This window comes from Neovison vison, chromosome 5 (genome assembly GCF_020171115.1).
Source record: "Neovison vison isolate M4711 chromosome 5, ASM_NN_V1, whole genome shotgun sequence".
Taxonomy (NCBI): domain Eukaryota; kingdom Metazoa; phylum Chordata; class Mammalia; order Carnivora; family Mustelidae; genus Neogale; species Neogale vison.
In genome coordinates this window covers 22,128,970-22,147,576 of record NC_058095.1, presented here as the reverse complement: position 1 = coordinate 22,147,576, position 18,607 = coordinate 22,128,970, and the positions used below count along the sequence as shown (strand labels likewise).

At 46.2% G+C, this 18,607-nt stretch overlaps 1 protein-coding gene and 1 non-coding gene across 7 annotated transcripts in view; one reads left to right on the top strand and one right to left on the bottom strand.

Annotated features, from left to right (window-relative positions):
• Positions 1–18,607, bottom strand: part of MED24 (mediator complex subunit 24) — a 33,371-nt gene that overhangs the window by 13,615 nt on the left and 1,149 nt on the right. For 2 of the 6 annotated variants that reach the window (XM_044248050.1, XM_044248054.1), the window contains exons 1-4: positions 11,805–11,854; positions 11,215–11,395; positions 11,044–11,126; positions 276–314 (exon numbers count right to left, since the gene is read on the bottom strand). In XM_044248050.1, the coding sequence (XP_044103985.1) occupies positions 276–314; positions 11,044–11,126; positions 11,215–11,344 (252 nt within the window). In that variant the 5' untranslated portion in view covers positions 11,345–11,395; positions 11,805–11,854. The other 4 variants (XM_044248051.1, XM_044248055.1, XM_044248052.1 and 1 more) reach the window with 4 other exon arrangements.
• TRNAR-CCU lies at positions 9,290–9,362 on the top strand. The gene has a single exon. It is a non-coding gene; the product is annotated as a tRNA-Arg (tRNA).

Sequence of the window (18,607 nt, the reverse complement as noted above, 5' to 3'; positions counted from 1 at the left end):
CAGGATGCCTGCTCCTCTATCCTCCAACCTCAGGTTTCAGACTCAGCATTCTTTCAACATCAGAAAGCAACTCCTAATTGCCAGCCCCCACTTCCCGGGATCCCCCTCCCTCCAATGGAACGCAGCAATGCCAGCTAGAGGCACCATGTGCTGCCAGTCCAGTCTGAGCTCGCACCATGTGCTGCCAGTCCAGTCAAGGAGGCGGGGTCCCTTCTGGGACTACCATCTCTCCGCCTCCTGCCCTCCACCTAGCTCGTGAGTGGCTGCGGTCATACCTTACTGATAGCTGTGAGGACAGAGGAGTAGGACACCATCTAGAGGGAAAGAAGAAAGATGAAGTTCAGACTAGGGTCACACAGTTGACAGGATCGAATACTGACACTTATTAAAGTTTCTGCAGCTCTCAAAAACCTCAGCTCCTTCAAGAGGCCTTCCTCAACCCACCAAAAGAGAGGCACTGTCCCTATTCCTGCTTCTATCAGATTCACCGTAAATGACATCATCAGCATACGCCCACTGAGAAAATGAGGGTGGGCACTCAAAGGTGCCAAGTTCCATGTTCCCAGGCCACTAACTGTCCACTATATAGAAGGTTCAAGTGACTGCTAGTAAGCAGAAGAACGGACAAGAATGCTGTTATGTTATTTTACTCCTACAAGTTCTATAAATGATACTTTTATTTGGACAAGAAATGGAGACGAACAAACATCCCCTGCAATGAACAGGTAGCACCTAGACCCTGAAATAGGGAATTTCATTCTACACACTCTTAACTGGTTCTCTAGGACTTATTGTCCAGGACTCCTCCAGGACACCTTCTCTGATCAATCCCAACCCCCCACCCAAAGCTGAAATTCTCTCCCGTGTGCTCCAAGTAACCCCCTTATACCCAATATGCCACAGTGGGTACCTATTGCACCCACCAAACTAGGAGCTCCTTGAGGACAAGGATGCTTTTACTCAGTGACCACGATGGACTTGCTGAGAATGTCTGTAGAATGAGTAAGGAAAGACACATCCTGGATCAGCATTTCTCGAAGTAGCTTCCAAGGTTGCACTGTTCGATAGGGAAGCCATCAGCCACATGTGGCTGTTTAAATTTAAATTAAATAAAACTGAAAATGCAGTTCCTTAGTCAGATTAGCCACATCACCAGTGCTCAACAGGTACATGTGGCTCATGGTGACTGGACTGGCCGGCAAGATATGGACTGTTTCTGTGATTGTAGCAACTTCTACTGCGTGATGGTATTCTGAAGATTCCCCAAGATATTACAAAATCTTAACACACACACACACACACATACACACAGCTTCTGTGTGATATGAATTCTGAGAAACCGTAAAATAAATAAAGTTTTCTTTACTATAGGGTATCTCTAAATCATAATACGAATGTATACAGTGAGAATCTCTAAGATAAATGGAGGCAAAGTAAGCAATACTTCCCAAGCTTATTCGACCAAACGAAATCCTACCTGAACTGCGAGCTCCCTGGGAACAGAAATAGAGGTGAATTTATATCTGTTTCTCTAGAACCTAGCCTGGGCCTAGCACATAGTAGGTCTTCAGCAAGTCTTTATTTCTTTGATGGATTGATGAATTAGACTGACGAATTCTCAGAACTAGCATTCTGAAAAAAATTGTACTTTAAAAATAAATCTCTTTTATTAAAACCTCTTCATCACCATCATAAGAATGGAGATGTAGTTCAAAAGAAATAACTAATGTGTCCTGAATGAAATAAAACCTACAGAAAGTCTTCTGCCACTTTTTAAAAAATAGCTACAGCATGCTGATAAAATAGGAATAATACTTTAGAAAGTAGTCACATTTATATACTCAACATCAGTGGCAAAATACACCAAAATAAAAAAGCAGAATACAATGATAGAAACTGTCAGGAAAATCACCAGCCTCGTGGGTTGTCTTCCCTAGAGGAATAGAGATTTCCAAAAATTTAAGGAGAAAGTGAAGTCAGCCTCAATGGCCTTAGTATGGTGAATTTCGCATGCATGGCAATGCCTTCTGTGTACAATTTCTCCATCATATGAACAGAGTGCTCTCTGTTCAGACACCTTTAACTACTATTCTCGAACAAACAAGAACAAAACACACACAGGACTTAAATACACAATTAGTGTTCAGCGCCGCTCTCAGTAAGATGTTCTGTGAAGCCATAGCTGGTGTCTGATGGTGATCAAGAAAGTTGGGAGCCTGCCTGGGCAGGATGACCATAACGTTCCAGGCAGAGTGTTTGTTTATTTATAACTGATGTCCCCATGGCAAGAGCTTGGCAGGGAACTGAACCTTGTTGGATACCAACCTGAAGGGGGAGCTGGATGTTCCCTCTGAAACTGACCCCAAACTACAAGAGAACCACCCCCTACCCCAATTCTGTATGTTCTGAGGGACGCTGTATTTTCTAATGTATTTATGTTCTCCAAATTCAGAATTTCGTCCCGTAAGTTTGTGCTAACAGTATCAATAAGGCACGGCTACTCTTGAGACCTAAAAATCCTTTCCACACGGTGAACTCTGAACTGTTTCCCACAGCAGGATTGAACCTATTTCACGCTTAATATATCTATCAACATAGGAGTTCTCAGCTACCATCAGCCCCTGAGGTTAGAGACCCGGTGTGGCCCACTGCGCACCTGGCTAGCCCAGACGGACCTGGGGCTCCCTCCTCTCCTCTGCTCGATATTCTACACCCCCAACTACTCCTAAGTGCCCTCCATGTGCACAGCAATGGACCAAAGAGCCTCTTAACTCTGAAGGAAGAAGCAGTGCCTAATTCTGCATAGCACTTTACAAGTATGGAAGCTCCCGCATGGGCATTTATTTCCGTTCTTCCGCCTTGCTCTCTCCCTCTTGCCTTCCCATGAGTGTTTACACATCTCAAGAGTCTTCTATCTTTTAAAGAACTTCCCGCAGGACCCCCCCCCCCTCACTTCCAATTAACCACCACGCTCTCTCTGCTGCTGTCAGAGACATGCATTCTGAGCACTGGTCTCTATCTCCCTGCCTTCTGTTCACAACTCTGCCCACTCCAGTCACTTCTGTCCCTACCCCTGCAGGCATCTCCTCAGGAAGCTCATCAACAAACTGCTTGTTAAGCCCCACTGGAACTTCTCAATCCGATCTCCTGGACCCCTCCGCAGCACCCAACACCAGGAAACACTTCCGCATTCTTCACTCCTCTCCTCCCTCGGCTACTCTCGATACCACTTTCTCTCTTACTCTTCTTCCCACCTCAATGCCCTCTTCTTTGCAGACCTGTATGAGGAATCCTTTCCCTGCATGTGACTGGTTCCTCGGGGATTTGGCTTGGGTCTTTTTTTTTTTTTTTTTGCTCACTCCCCCCTCTCTGGGGACTGTCGTCCATGCCACAGCTTCAATCGCCATCTGCAGTTGACAACTCTGAAACTAACAGTGCCAGTCTAGGCCTCTTCTTCTAAGTTCCGGATATGTATGTTCAACTACCTACCAAGTGTCTTCTCTTTGGTAGCTCACACAGGCGCCTTATTTAATAAGGCCAAAATCAGGGGCACCTGGGTGGCTCAGTTGGTTGTGTGTCCGACTCTTGATTTCAGTTCAGATCATGATCTCACGACCGTGGGACCTGGCCCTCACTGGGCTCCATGCTTAGCTGGGAGTCTGCTTGAGATTCTCTCTCTACTTCTCCCTCTGCCCCTCCCCCTGCTCGTGTTCTAGCTCTCTCTCTAAAATAAATAAATCTTTAAAAATACATGTTTAAAAAAAAAAAAAGAACACTATTTAAAAGAAAAAAAAAAAAAAAGGCCAGGGGCACCTGGGTGGTGCAGCTGGTTGAGCGTCTGACTCTTGGTTTCAGCTCAGATCATGATCTCAGTCCTGTGTCAGGCTCCACGCTGAGAGTGGACTCAGTTTGGAACTTTCTCTCCCTCTCTCTCTCTGCTCCTCCCCACCATGCTTGCTCACTCTCTCAAATACATAAATAAATCTTAAAAAAAAAAAAAACCAAACAGCCAAAATCAATGTCCTCTCCACCCATCAGCTGTACCCCAACTCTAACAATGGCCCTACTCTTCTCCTGTTGTGTCCTTATGATCCCATCAGCCATGATCTCATCCTCTCTCTCATGCCCCTCATCACCAAACCCTCTCGTCTGCCACCTCCTGAATGGTTCTTGAATTCATCTTCTTCTTTGCTGCCACTTCCTGTGCTTGTGCTAATATCATCTTTTACCTGAACTACTGCAACAGCCTAAATCAGGGATTGGAAAACCATGGCTCACAAGCCAAACTGGACCCATTATCTTTTTTGTAAATAAGGTTTCATCGGGGGATGCCTGGGTGGCTCAGTCCGTTAAGCATCTGCCTTCCACTCAGGTCATGATTCTGGTCCTAGGACTGAGGCCCATGTTGGGCTCCTTGCTTAGTGAGCAGTCTGCTTCTCCTCTCCTTCTTCCCCTCCCCCTGCTCCTCTCTCTCTCTCTTTCTCTCACTCACTTTCAATCTCTCAAATAAATAGAATCTTTAAAAAAAATAATAAAGTTTCATCAGAACACAGGCATGTCCATTTACTTATATATTATCTATATCTGCTTTCAAACTATAATGACAGAATAATAGTGACAGAAACCACATGGCCTGCAAAGTGGAAAGTATTTACTATCTGATCCTTGGCAAAAAAAAGAAGAAAAAAAAAAAAGCCTGGGGTTCGAGGCTGGCTCAGTAGAAGAGCATGTGACTCTTCATCTCAGAGTCCTGAGCCCCAGGATGGTGTAGAGATGACTTAAACAAATAAATAAACTTTAAAAATATACATATGCTGGGGCACCTGGGTGGCTCAGTGGGTTAAGCCTCTGCGTTCGGCTCAGGTCATGATCTCAGGGTCCTGGGATGGAGCCCCGCATCAGGCTCTTTGCTCGGCAGGGAGCCTGCTTCCCCCTCTCTCTGCCTGCCTCTCTGCCTACTTGTGATCTCTGTCTGTCAAATAAATAATAAATAAAATCTTTAAAAAAATAATAAGTGCAGCAAAAAATAAAAAATATACATATGCCTGGGGAAATGGTCTCCCTACCTTCTGTCTCACCTCCAACTCATTATTTTTTTTTATTTCTTTTTAAAGAATCTTTTTTTTTTTAAGATTTTATTTATTTATTTGACAGACAGAGATCACAAGTAGGCGAAGAGGCAGGCAGAGAGAAAGAGGAGGAAGCAGGCTCCCCACTGAGCAAACAGCCTGATGCGGGGCTTGATCCCAGGATCCCACGAGCCCCTCTCCAACTCGTTTTTAAAACTACCACCAGAGTGATCACCAGAGTGATCTTTCTAAAATTAATCCACAAATTCCCCAAATCTATAGAGTCAAGGAAATCTCCATCAAAATACAACTGGAGGGGCGCCTGGGTGGCTCAGTGGGTTAAAGCTTCTGCTTTCAGCTCAGGTCATGGTCCCAGAGTCCTGGGATCGAACCCCGCATCAGGCTCTCTGCTCAGCAAGGAGACTGCTTCCCTTCCTCTCTCTCTGCCTGCTTCTCTGCCTACTTGTGATCTCTGTCAAATAAGTAAATAAATAAGTGATCTTAAAAAAAAATACAATTGGATTTTTTAAAAATATTTTAACAAGTTGATTTTAAAATTTGAAAAAGAAAATGTGTGAAAACAGTCAAGACATTTTTGAAAAATAAAACAACTAAGGGAAGACTTACCTAACCAGACATCAAGGTTTAGTAATAAAACAATAAAGGTTTAGTAATAAAACAATAAAGTACTAGTGCAAGCAGAGACAAATATATCAATGAACTAAACTAAAATATCAAGAAATAGACCTTTGTAAGAGAATTTAGGATATGGATGAATGGCCTATTCAATAAAGGCAGTTGAGCCAACTGTCCATCTGTTTGGAGAAATAAATAAATTTGGATCTCTTCCTCACACCACAATAAATTCTAAGTGGATTAAACAAAATAAATACACAAAATAAAAGTGAAGTGTTGGCAGAAATAGGAGAAGAACATATTTTGATCCTTGGAGCAGGGAAGCCTTTAACAAGAGAAAGCCATATAGGCAAAAATGGTTAAAACTGACAACAAAAATATTAAAAATTTCTGCCTGCTAATAAAGTAAAAGCAGGTGTGCCTGGGTAGCTCAGTAGGTTAAGCGTCTGCCTTTGGCTCAGGTCATGATCACAGGGTCCTGGGATCCAACCCTGAGTGTCAGGCTCAGCAGGGAGTCTGCTTCTCCCTCTCCCTCGCACTTCCCCTGCTTGCATGTGTGCGCTCTCGCGCTCTCTCTCTCTATCAAATGAATTAAATCTTTTAAAACACAAAAGAAAAAAAATGAAAACCAAAAAGTTAAAAAAAAAGTGAGAAAATTTCACAGATAAGGATCACAAGATCAATTATATTAAGACACTTAAAAGTCAGTAAGAATTCTTTTTGGGGTGATAAAAATGTTCTCAATTGCCTATGGTAGTAGTTGCATAACTCTGAAAATACTACAAATCAGTAAATTGTATACTTTAAATGGGTAAATTGTATAGTATGTGATTTATATCTCAATAAAGCTTTTACAATAAAAAAAAGAAAGAAAGAAAAATGGGCAATTGATATGTGTAAGCAATTCCCAGAGATATACAGAGAGCCAATAAACATATAAAAAAAAAATGCTCAGGGGCGCCTGGGTGGCTCAGTGGGTTAAGCCGCTGCCTTCAGCTCAGGTCATGATCTCAGGGTCCTGGGATCGAGTCCCGCGTCGGGCTCTCTGCTCAGCGGGGAGCCTGCTTCCTCCTCTCTCTCTGCCTGCCTCTCTGCCTGCTTGTGCTCTCTCTCTGTGTGTCAAATAAATAAATAAAATCTTTAAAAAAACAAAAAAACAAAAACAAAAAACCCACTATGGACGGGGTATAAACATCCTTCCTAGAGGGCAAATTGCAGGATGTACTATAATTGAATATGGGGGATTTTTTCTCTTTTCCTTCCTTCCTTCCTTTCTTTCTTTTTAGAGACGGAAGAAGGGAGGGGGGAAGGGCAGAGGGAGAAGGAGAGAGAATCCTAAGCAGGCTCCACACCCAGCATGGAGCCTGATTCAGGGCACAATCTCACAAACCTGAGATCATGACATGGGCCAAAACTGAATCAGATGCTTAACTGACTGAGCCACCCAGGCACCCTGAATATGTGGGAATTCTTTAAACTAGCAATTCCATTTCTAGATATCTATCCTAGGGAAACAGTCCCAGAAGTGTAGACAAGTAAGTATAAGAATGTTCAATGAGGGGTGCCTGGGTGGTTAGGTCAGTTAAATGTCTGATTTTGGCTCAGGTCATGTTCTCAGGGTCCTGGGACTGAATTCCAAATCAGGAATCCCCGCTCAAGCAGGGAGTCTGTCCCTCTGCCCCTCCTCACCCTCGCTCATGCTCTCTCTCTCCCCTTCTCTCAAATAAATAAATAAAATATTTTTTAAAAAAAGAAAGTTCAATGAAACAATGAGTGACAATGAGTAACAATGAGTAAAAAATTAAAAACCTATATTACAGTACACACAAAACATTATGCAGCACTAAAAGAATAATGTAGATGAGTATGTGCTCACATGGAAAGCATACATAAGCATACATAAGCTAAGAGGAAAAAGAAAGTACAAGAACTACATGCCGCCTGAGGGTTACTACTCAGCAATCTAAAAAGAATGAACTGATGACATGCACAACCACACAGATAAAACGTTTATTTTTTGGGACACCTGGGTGGCTCAGGGGTTTAAGTCACTGCCTTCGGCTCAGGTCATGATCTCAGGATCCTGGGATCGGGCCCCACATCGGGCTCTCTGTTCAGCGGGGAGCCTGCTTCTCCCTCTCTCTCTGCCTACTTGTGATCTATCTGTCAAATACATAAATGAAATCTTAAAAAAAAATTGTTTTTTAAGACGGATTTATTTATTTATTTATTTGAGCGAGAGAGAATGAAAGCACAGAGGAGAGGGGCTGAAGGAGAGATGGTCCCAAGCAGACTCTGCACTGAACAGAGAGCCTGACCCGGGGCTCCATCTCACAACCCTGAGACCATGACCTGGGCCGAAACCAAGAGTCAGATGCCCAACCGACTGCGCCACCCAGGTGCCCCTCAAAGACATTTATGAAAAACAAAAGAAGACAGGGTATAGAGCATTTGCTATACAGTTCCATTTCAGTGAATTCCAAATATAAACAAGACTAATCTATAGTGACAGAAAACATTTAGTGGTTGTAGGAGGATGGGATAGAAAAGGGCACATGAGAACTTTCTGGGAAAACAGAAATGTTCTGTATCTTATTTTGAATGTTAGTGACATGGGTATATACAATTGCTAAAACTCAGTGAATTCGTCTTAAGATCTGCATTTTTGTTACATGTTAAATAGCTATACACACACACACACACACACATAAATGCTACCACACCACTCCTCCACATACAACTCTTTAAATGATTACTCGTCACCCTAGGATAAAGTCCAAACTCTATAGCATCACCCATAGGTCCTTTATCACCCACAAGCCTCCCTATCTCTCTATAAACCAGTCTCCTTCTTCAAGTGCTAGCCCAACAGTTCTTAAAATATGGTCCAGGAACCCCTGGAATCTATGAAATTAAAACTATTTTTTAAATACTGCTAAGATGTGGGGTGCCTGGGCGGCTCAGTGGATTAAGCCTCTGCCTTTGGCTCAGGTCATGGTCTGAGGGTCCTGGGATCGAGCCCTACATCGGGCTCTCTGCTCAGCAGGGAGCCTGCTTCCCCCTCTCTCTGCCTGCCTCTCTGTCTACTTGTGATCTCTTTCTCTGTCAAATAAATAAATAAAACCTTAAATAAATAAATACTGCTAAGATGTGATTTGCCTTTTCTATTTTTTTAAAGATTTTTTTAAAATTTATTTGTCAGAGAGAGAGAGCGGGCAAGTGAGCCCACAAGCAGGCAGAGCATCAGGCAGAGGTGGAGAGAGAAGCAGGCTCCCTGCCGAGCAAGGAGCCCAATGTGGGATTCAATCCCAGGACCCTGGGATCATGACCTGAGCCGAAGACAGTGGCTTAACCGTTGTTCTTCCACAACAGTATGTGGAATGTCCCAGAGGCTCCATGACATGTGAATCATATAATTAAATGCGTCAACAATTGGAATATCTGTGTTACTCAGTAACAGATATGTTCCACATGACCAATTCATGACATTATAAAATTACACATAAGTAAAAGATCTGTTCAAGGTGCAAGAAAGAGACCAATGGATTTTAATGTAACAGAGTATAAGAAGTTCATTGAGTGGAGCCTGGCTGGCTCAGTTGGTAGAGCATGTGACTCCTGATCTCAGGGTTGTGAGTTCAAGCCCCATGTTGGATGTAGAGCTTACTTAAAAATCAATTAATTAATTTTTTTAAGTTCATTGATATGGTTTCACATCACCTGTTGAATTTAGTGTGTCAACGAATATCCATTTATTTTGAAAAGCTTATTAACATTCTCTGCCCCTGGGGCACCTGGGTGGCTCAGTGGGTTAAAGCCTCTGCCTTCAGCTCAGGTCATGATCTCAGGGTCCTGGGATTGAGCCCCGCATTGGGCTCTCTGCTCAACAGGGAGCCTGCTTCCCTTCCTCTCTCTCTGCCTGCCTCTCTGTCTACTTGTGATCTCTGTCAGTCAAATAAATAGATAAAATCTTAAAAAAAAAAAAAAAATCTGCCCTTTCAAACTAAATATCTGATGTCTGAGGACAGATTTTTCTTCATACAATTCAGCCAAAATAACCTACTGCAACAATTGAATGCAGAAATGATAGGAGAATTCAGCTGTCTTCTATTAAACCATTAAAGAGATTAGCAAAAACGTAAAACGATGCTACCTTCCTCACTAGCTTTTTTGTTTTGGAAAATATGGTTTTCACTAAAAGGCTATTTATATTAACATGTAATATAACAGGCTTTATTTTTTTTAAAAGATTTATTTATTTATTTGACAGAAATCACAAGTAGGCAGAGAGGCAGGCAGAGAGAGAGAGAGAGGAGGAAGCAGGCTCCCTGCTGAGCAGAGAGCCCGATGCGGGACTCGATCCCAGGACCCTGAGATCATGACCTGAGCCGAAGGCAGTGGCCCAACCCACTGAGCCACCCAGGCGCCCTATAACAGGCTTTATTTAATAGACTTTACTTTTTGTTACTTTTAAGTAAGTTCATAAAATTTTTTTTAAAGATTTTATTTATTTGACAGAGATCACAAGTAGGCAGAGAGGCAGGCAGAGAGAGGAGGAAGCAGGCTCCCTGCTGAGCAGAGAGCCCGATGTGGGGCTCGATCCCAGGACCCTGGGATCATGACCTGAGCTGAAGGCAGAGGCTTTAACCCACTGAGCCACCCAGGCGCCCATCACAAATATTTTTTAAATTTCTCAGTTTTCATTTCTAAAATGGTAAAAATGGATACATGAAATACATATAAACAAAAGCTTTGTGGGAGTCTCAATAGTTTTTAAGAGCATAAAAGGATGCTGAGACCAAAACTACTGCTCTAGCCATACAAATTTTCGGTTCCTAAACAACATGCGATTTTTGCCTCCCAGACTTTACATAAGCTTTTCTTTCTGCTTTTCACCAATCTGCTTGGCTAATTCCTATTAACCATAAGTTCTTAGTTTAAACAACACTTTCTCCAGAAAGCCTTCCCTGATTGCTCACTGAATTCCATGCCTCTCTCACATACTCTCCTAATACTGTCTTACCCTACATCATAAACCCATCCTGTGACTGATTGCTTATTTTCATGTCTGTTTTTCCCCACTAAATTCCTTGTGGACTGGGATCAGGTCTTGTTCACAGCTATATCCCCAGGGCCTACACCACTGACACGTTCATGAATATTTAAGTTAATGTAACATTCATCACAACCAATGAAATATTATTATTTTCACAAGATAACTGAAGCTCAGAGAAGTGATGTGTTCAAACAAATTCACCTAGAAAGTGTAAGCTGACAAGTGTACTCCAAGTCTTTTACCTTGAAATCCTCACTCTCTGGAATAGATGGGGCAGTTTACCTGGGAACTAATGGCATACTTCAGGTAGGACAGGATGAGAGGATTGGGGGAAGGTCCAATCATGGCCTGCTCCAGTAGTGCTTCTGCAAAGGGAATAACAAAGCAAGACTGAGTGGTTACAGCTTTTCTGGGTTTAGCCCTCCCATCCTTCCTTCCTACTTCAGTTGAGACCTGCTAGGTTGAGAATGTCCCAGGTGGCTCCTTTGGGAAAGAATTTCTTCATGTTGATTGCCCACTGGTAGTCACTCCATCGCTCCTTCCAGGCTTGCAAAATGGCTTGCTTCAAGTTCACTACCTTCATGATTTCACTCTGAGAAGGGGCCGGTGGCGGTCAGCTCTGCGTTGGAAGAAACTGAGCTAAGAGAAGGAGAGAGGGGATTCTGAATTAAAGAACTGGGGAGGGTCGAGCTGAATCAAACGGATATAGGAAGATTAAAGGGAGGTAGAGGAATTAGAAGGAAAAAATGGGAAAGAGGATAAGGAAGAAATTCTGTCAGGTTCCTTCCTCCTGAATCATCCTTCCTTCAACTGGAGCACCAAGAAAAGGGTGTCCAAGGGGCTTAAAGAGTGAAGAAAGAGGATGGCAAGGGGTTAAGCCCATTCCGATTGCCTAATTACGCCCTTAGCTCTGACTGCGTCCCTCAGACCATACCACCCCAAATCCAGAGTTTTTTTTTCTCTAGTTCTTCCACCTACCCTAACCTTGAAAGTATAATCCCTTATTTCCTTTTCATCCACCACCTCCCCAATTTCAAGCCTACCGTACAAACTAGGTCTAGAGCCTAGATATCGCCATCTTGGCACTTATCAAAGAGCTTAACTTCTACTGGCTGGGAGTAAAAATCATGAGCCAATAATAATGCAGCAAGAGATAGGTCGCTCCGCGATGTCTTCTGGGAATTGTAGTTCCTTGGACAGGGCTAGCGAGGGCGCTAAGGGACTAAGCTATCCAGCCCACATTGTTTCTCTGCTTTAGAGAAGGACATGTATAAACTGAACCATCAGAGACTCAGGGGGCAGAGGGAGCGGAGAGCTCTTGAAAGACCGTTCTCAAGCAAGCGTCGCCCAAAGACGTCACTATTGACCAGGCATTTAAATGATATTCTGACCCCCTTCCTTTACACCCTGATTACTATGCACAGCAGGGGTGTGGCGTTCGTTCAGCAATGCGTCTTCCTCTTTCTAGACTTTTTTTTTTTGGGGGGGAGGGGTGCTCTTACACCCCTGGGTGTACCAAAATCCTTATTTCCACACCTGTATTGCAGAGATGACATTGGGGCTTGATCAGTTGTGCACACATCACCATTTAACCCCCAAATTAGGCAGTCCTCCCAGAATCTCCTGGCCCTGCATACTGCTTGAATATGGGGAGAAGTAAAGAGGAAACTGAGGTTAAGGTTATCAAAAATAAGGAGAATCTAAGAAACTGTCATAGCCAAGAGGGCTTAAAGAGACATAATTATTAAATATAAGCTGGCATCCTGGATGTCATCCTGGAATAGAAGAACACTGGGTGAAAACTTAAGGACTGTGAGTAAAGCATAGACATTAGTTAATAGTGACATATCAATATAGTTCATTAGCTGTTAAAAATACCATACTGGGGCACCTGGGTGGCTCAGTGGGTTGAGGCCTCTGCCTTTGGCTCAGGTTGTGATCTCGGGGTCCTGGGATTGAGCCCCACATCGGGCTCTCTGCTCGGCGGGGAGCCTGCTTCCCACCCACCCACCGACCCCCGCCTGCCTCTCTGCCTACTTGTGATCTCTGTCTGTCAAATAAATAAGTAAATAAATAAATAAATGTTTTTTTTAGAATACCATACTAATGTAAGAGGCTAATAAAAGGAGAAATTGGCTATGGCATGTATGGAGCCCCTACTATGTTCAAATCTTTTCCTATAAGTCTAAAACTACCCCCTTTTTTTTAAAGTTTATTAAAAACAATACAATGTCTTGCTTATCCTAGGGAACAAAATCATGCATAATTATATTCAGGGCTTTAGACATTAGCCTTCTTTTCCCCCTTCAGTGAGAAGCTCAGAAACGCATGCTATTCACCTCTGGCTCCAATGTCTGAGCCTTCTCTATATATGGCCCTTATCCCTGCCCTGTCCTGGGGACAGATCATCCCTAACATTTATAACCAAGGACAAGAGTAAACATGGAAGCCACAACCAGCATTCTGTCACCCTCTACTTTCAGCAGCCCCATTCCATACCCTAAGGCTGATATCCCAGTCCTTGAGGCCGAGTCCCATCCCTATTCTCCAGCAACCATTCTTTGGCCACACTTTCACAAAATCAGTCCTCAGGGGGATGAATCTGGAAGCATAGCGCACTCAGACTCTAGAAGCAAACTTGTTGGCCCTTGGGGCAGAGAATAACAGGATTCTGGGTATGGGAGGAAAATCACAACAGGAAGACAAGGACCCCTATTCTCAGGGGTAGAGTGCAGCTAAAGGAGGACCAGATCACAGCCCGTTGAGGTCATTACTGCCTATGGCCTTTCTCCCTCCCCATGTACCCATCCACACTGCCTCCATTCTGCTCCCCTTTGTGCCTACCTAAGTGACACCACTGGGAAATAGTATTTCTGCAAAACAGCTGCCAAATGTGTGGAGCCAAACTTCCAAAGCAGGAAGGAAGGAGAACCCAGACTCCTCACACTTAACTTCCAACCTGCCCCCAGCTATACTTGAGACAACCACAAATCCCACACTCACTCACCCTTGACACAACCACAAACCCTGTTCTTCTGCAGCCTCACATGTACCTGGGCTCCCTTCTCCCAGGCCCCAACTCTGCCTTTGTCTGCTCCCTCCACCCATTCCTTTCTGGTGACAGCACCCCAGCATCCCCTCCTTTGAGCATCCCCTCCTTTGAGCCATCCCCTCCTAGCCATCCTATAGCTCCTTTCCCATCCCTCATAGCCCAAACTGTCCCTCTTAGAGAGAAGTTGTCAACTTTGGGACTGCTCCTGACTGAGTTAGTGGGTGTTGGTACATTTGTGGGAATATCTGGGCCCTGAGGATAGTGATATTCTGAGCTTAAACCATCCCTCTCTGGCAGAAAGCCTGGCATATCTCTGGGGGATGGAGGGGTACCTCCTTCCTACTTCACAGTGGCAGGGAGGCGGCGTTTGTAGTCAGGCCATCTGCCTTCCCTGTCCCCCCACCTCTTACCAGCAGCTCCCTTTCTAGGCTTGGCAGGGTTCCCCCAAGGACTGGACTCCTAAGGGACTATGAGGACTCCCTTAGCTCTGGACATGGGCCATCTTCAATTTCTCTACTTTGACTGTCCTGCCTTTCTGGTCTATCAATATCAGAGACAGCCCTTCCATACACGACCTCTTCCCTCCACACCATGTTAGCTTCCCAGGACCCACTGGCTCCTTGGCTGGATCCTCTGTCCCCAAGGATGGGGCTCTCTGAAAATCCTCCTGTGGGTAAGAGAAGAGGTACCAGCGTCCCCTCTGGATAGAAAGGAAACCGTCCCTCCACACAGCCCCTCTCAAATGCCCTTCTTACCCCACTTTCTTTTGCTGTCCATTTCTTCCCCCTCAGCACTGATAAAGGCTAAGCTTCCACCTCTGCTCCCTTAGTTCCAAGCCCCAACCTCTTCGTCTTGTTGGCTGGTCTGGCAGGGGAAAGGGTCTGCCTGGAAAAGTGGGGCAGATGGAAGCCACCCAGGAGGAATGACATGGCAACATTGGAGCAGTGGCAGGAAAGGAGCTGGTAGGCCAGCGGGGGGGGGGGGGGGGGGCTTGGGGCTGGGTAAGGGGCTGTGGGGAATAGGGCTTTTTGGTACCCAAAGGGATGGGTACATTCCTTATCAGGGCTAGAAAAAAGTGTAAGGAAAAGTGGCACGAGTCTAGACCCAGAAACACTGAAATGCTTGGTAAGCATACAAGGCACAAAGGGTTTCAGCATCCCTTTGCTACACAGGGAAACTGAGTCATTCCCCTCCCCTAGCTGGAAAATTTTCTTTGGATGCTTGCCTGGGTCCCCCCACTCTGGGGAGTTCATTGGCAGCAGGTGCATGGAGAAAGACTTGTTCTTACACACTCATATCCAGCTGGTTCCAAACCAGTCCCCTTCCCCGAGCAGTCCCACATCAAAATCCTCACTTTCTATCTCTCTGGGGGAGAGGGGGAGGGGAGGGGAGAAGCCTACAATGTGGACCCACCTCAGGACAGTTCCTGGATCTCCCACAGTTCCCCATGTCTGTCTTCCCACTGCCCCACAGAGGTCCAGAGAGAAGCCAGCCAGGACAATGAAAGGCAGATTTGAACTAACCATTGGAGTAGTTTCCTATCCAACTCCCTGAAGGACGTCTTCCCTCTTCACATTCCCAGCTCAGAGAAGAGACGTCCTGTGATCCCCAGGCCTGGACAGTGGCAGGGAAAGGAAGCCAGCCTGTCATTTCCTTTGCACCACCCCTCCTTCCAGGCCCTGAGAACCACTCTACACTCTTGGCCTCCATACCAGCTTGTCCCATCTCCTTTCATTGGAGGGGGGAGGGCTGCATTCTGGGAAGGCTCAAACTCTATGGTAAAGGACACTCTGCCCCTACCCTCCTCCCCTCTCTCCTGGTAAAGGCAGGATGAGGAGGCTGTATGCAAGAGTGTGAAACCAGGGACACCTGGGTGGCTCAGTGGGTTGAGCCTCTGCCTTCAGCTCAAGCCCCACATCTGGCTCTCTGCTCCTCTGGGAGCCTGCTTCCCGCTCTCTCTCTGCCCACTTGTGATCTCTGTCTGTCAAATAAATAAATAAAATCTTTGAAAAAAAAAGTGTGAAACCAAAAGCTGGAAAATTCAGGGGGTCCAATATCTGGCACATATTAAGTGCTAAAAAAAAATGTATCAAAAGAATGAATAAAAGTAGAAGAACCCCTGAAAGGCAACCTGGAGAAGGTGTCAGCTTCTTTTTCCACTTCATCCCTCAGTTACCAAGAGCAAGGTTCAGCCAGGCCTGAGTCCCTTCCCTGGCCCTCTGCTTTATGACCCATACCCAGGGCACCTAATGGGACAAAGATGATTGGGAGGGGGACATTAAGTGGCCCATTTACCTTCAGCAGGTCTTTCGTTGGTGAATTTCCCAGTCTCTCGTCTGCCAGCCAACTGATCCCCAACTCCCATAAACTGTCCCCCCTTTCTTTTCTCCATTTTCACTATCTTTTCTTGATTGAAAGATCACTGAAGGGAAGAAACACCTGAGGTTTAGCTTTTCTTAGCTGGTTTCCCCTGCTGTCTTTCCAGAACTCCTCAATAAATGGGGCTGTGTCTGCAGAGTCAGGGGGTATCTGCTGGGTACTTCATCACTTGCTGACATCACCCAGAGCCTAGGAGCTCCAGATGGGGGAGGGGTGGGATTACTGAGGCCCAGGTCTCGAGGTAATTCCAGAGCAGGCTGGGAGAGGGCCTGTCCCCTGTTTCCACACCCCCCCCAATTGTTTGTGGCTTCTTGGCAGGGGTGGAGGATGCTGTGTGGGGTCTTGGCTTCCAGGTTTTGGGGGAAGCTCTTCAGACAGATATCTGGATCCCCTGGTTTCTAGGGGTGGGACCCTGAGAAATCTTGGGGTGCTTCCTAGCAACAGTCTGGGAAGGAAGGAAGGAAGGAGGAAGGGAGAGAGGGCGGGGCCCAGGCATAGCTGCTCCGATGGGAGCCCAGAGAACAGGCTGTTCCTGCTGCCTCCTTGGCAACCAAAATCTGAGAGGGAGGGACCATCAGGCAGATCCCCTTGGAGGGTATCTAACCATCCTCACTTGTGCCCCCCCCAAGGGATTCAGCCCTGAAGCAGAGGTGGGGGGGGATGGGAGGAGACAGCCTGAGTGGGGGTTTCCTGGCAAGGACACAACAGAAGCTGGGGCTGAAATGACTCTGAGAGGAGCTAGAAGCGTCAAGAAATGGGGGTAGGCAGGATGAGTAGGGCAGAAAGGGGGCTGATGCAACACCAGGCAGGGGCTATAAGCCCAGACCTGGGCTGGATCCCAGCATCTGGCTGAATGCCTGCTTTAGAGGCCGTGTGCCCTTCACTTTGCCCTTGCCCAGGTCTGTTACTAGCCCATATTGGGAGCCAAGGCAGAGAGGTAAGGAGAAGATGGGAGTGGTAAACTCTTATTTTTGAGTTCCAGGTGCCCCGCTCTGCTCCTGGAGGTGGGGGGGAGGTAGATCAGGAGGCACTTGATTTTCTATGGCTTTGGGTCTAGGATTTCAAAAAGTCTCCCTCACCAGATATCTTTAGGGCCTTTTGTCAGAGAAACAAACGTGGAGGAAGCTGAAGTAGAAGGGAGACAAACCCATAGCTCTTTTGTGTTCCCCCTCTGGACTGCATCACCCTGTCCTGATCCAGATTAGTGCTAGACTTCCCCATGGCCTCCTGGTTCTGCCTGATGGATGCAGAGTATAAATGTAGCTCACCTCATAAAGGTATCCCATGCATGGGGCTTCTAGCTCAATTCCCTGGGCAGTGCAATCTCAAGAGACTATTCCTATCCAGGGTAGAGCACGCACCCTAAGCAGTGCACATCACAGCCTTGCTCCCCCGGGGGTATCAGACAAACGTGATCACCCAGACATAGCATTAACTGGCAGTCAGCCAGCCTCAGTGCACCTCACACTGCACACTGCCCTGACTCTCCACAATGCAGCCTTCCGCCCCACACTGCCGCTGTTGCATGTCCACTGCAAGCCCAGGCTCAACCCACAGGTTCACGGACTGCATGCTGACTCTGCACACAGTAGACTCAAATCCCCAGTGCAGCTGCCACTGAGCACTGCAGGCTCCCTTCTCCCATTGCATACCCCTCATCACCACCCACTCTGCAGCCTGCAGGTTTCATCCCAGCCACCCTTGTTATCCCCATGATTCCCAGGGGGTCCCAAGAGAGGCACCTTCCCCTCCCCTGTGCCTTGCAGACCCCAATGATGCTCCACCCACCCCACTCCCACCCCAAGAGAAATGTCTCCAACAGAGATGAGGATCCAAGAGCTTGAGAGGGACATGAGCAAGGGCAGCCCTACTCAGACAGACTTAGAACTCCACACATAGCAAGGGATTCTGCCCAGTATAAACCAGGCAATTGGTAGAGCAGTTCCCCTTAACACAGACACACACACACACCACCCCAAGAGCAGACTTTGGAGACAGGGCCCCGCCCTGGGAGCCAAGGAAAGGCTGTGGCCCCCGCTGGTAAAACTGGGCTAATGACAGTGGGGGAACCGGCGGGGCCAGGGGGGTGCTGGGGTAATTAGGGTTCTGCCTGGCGCTGGGAGATCCCGAGATGAAAGGGGCTCTGGCGTCACTGAGATGGTTTTATGTCCATGAATGCAGGTGTGTGTGTGTGTGTGTGTGTGTGTGTACATGGGGGGTGGGGCTGGCAGGGCCTCTCCTTTGGGGAAGGAGATCCATTTTTATGCAGCCTGCCCTCCTCCAGAGACTGGCCCCAGTACCATTTGGATTTTGGTGGGGGCAAACACAGGAGGAAATATCACCACTGCAAAGTGAGAGGTGAGGAGGTAGGAGCAAGCTTTGACCCCTCCCCAGCTCTCCAAAGGGACCAGATTG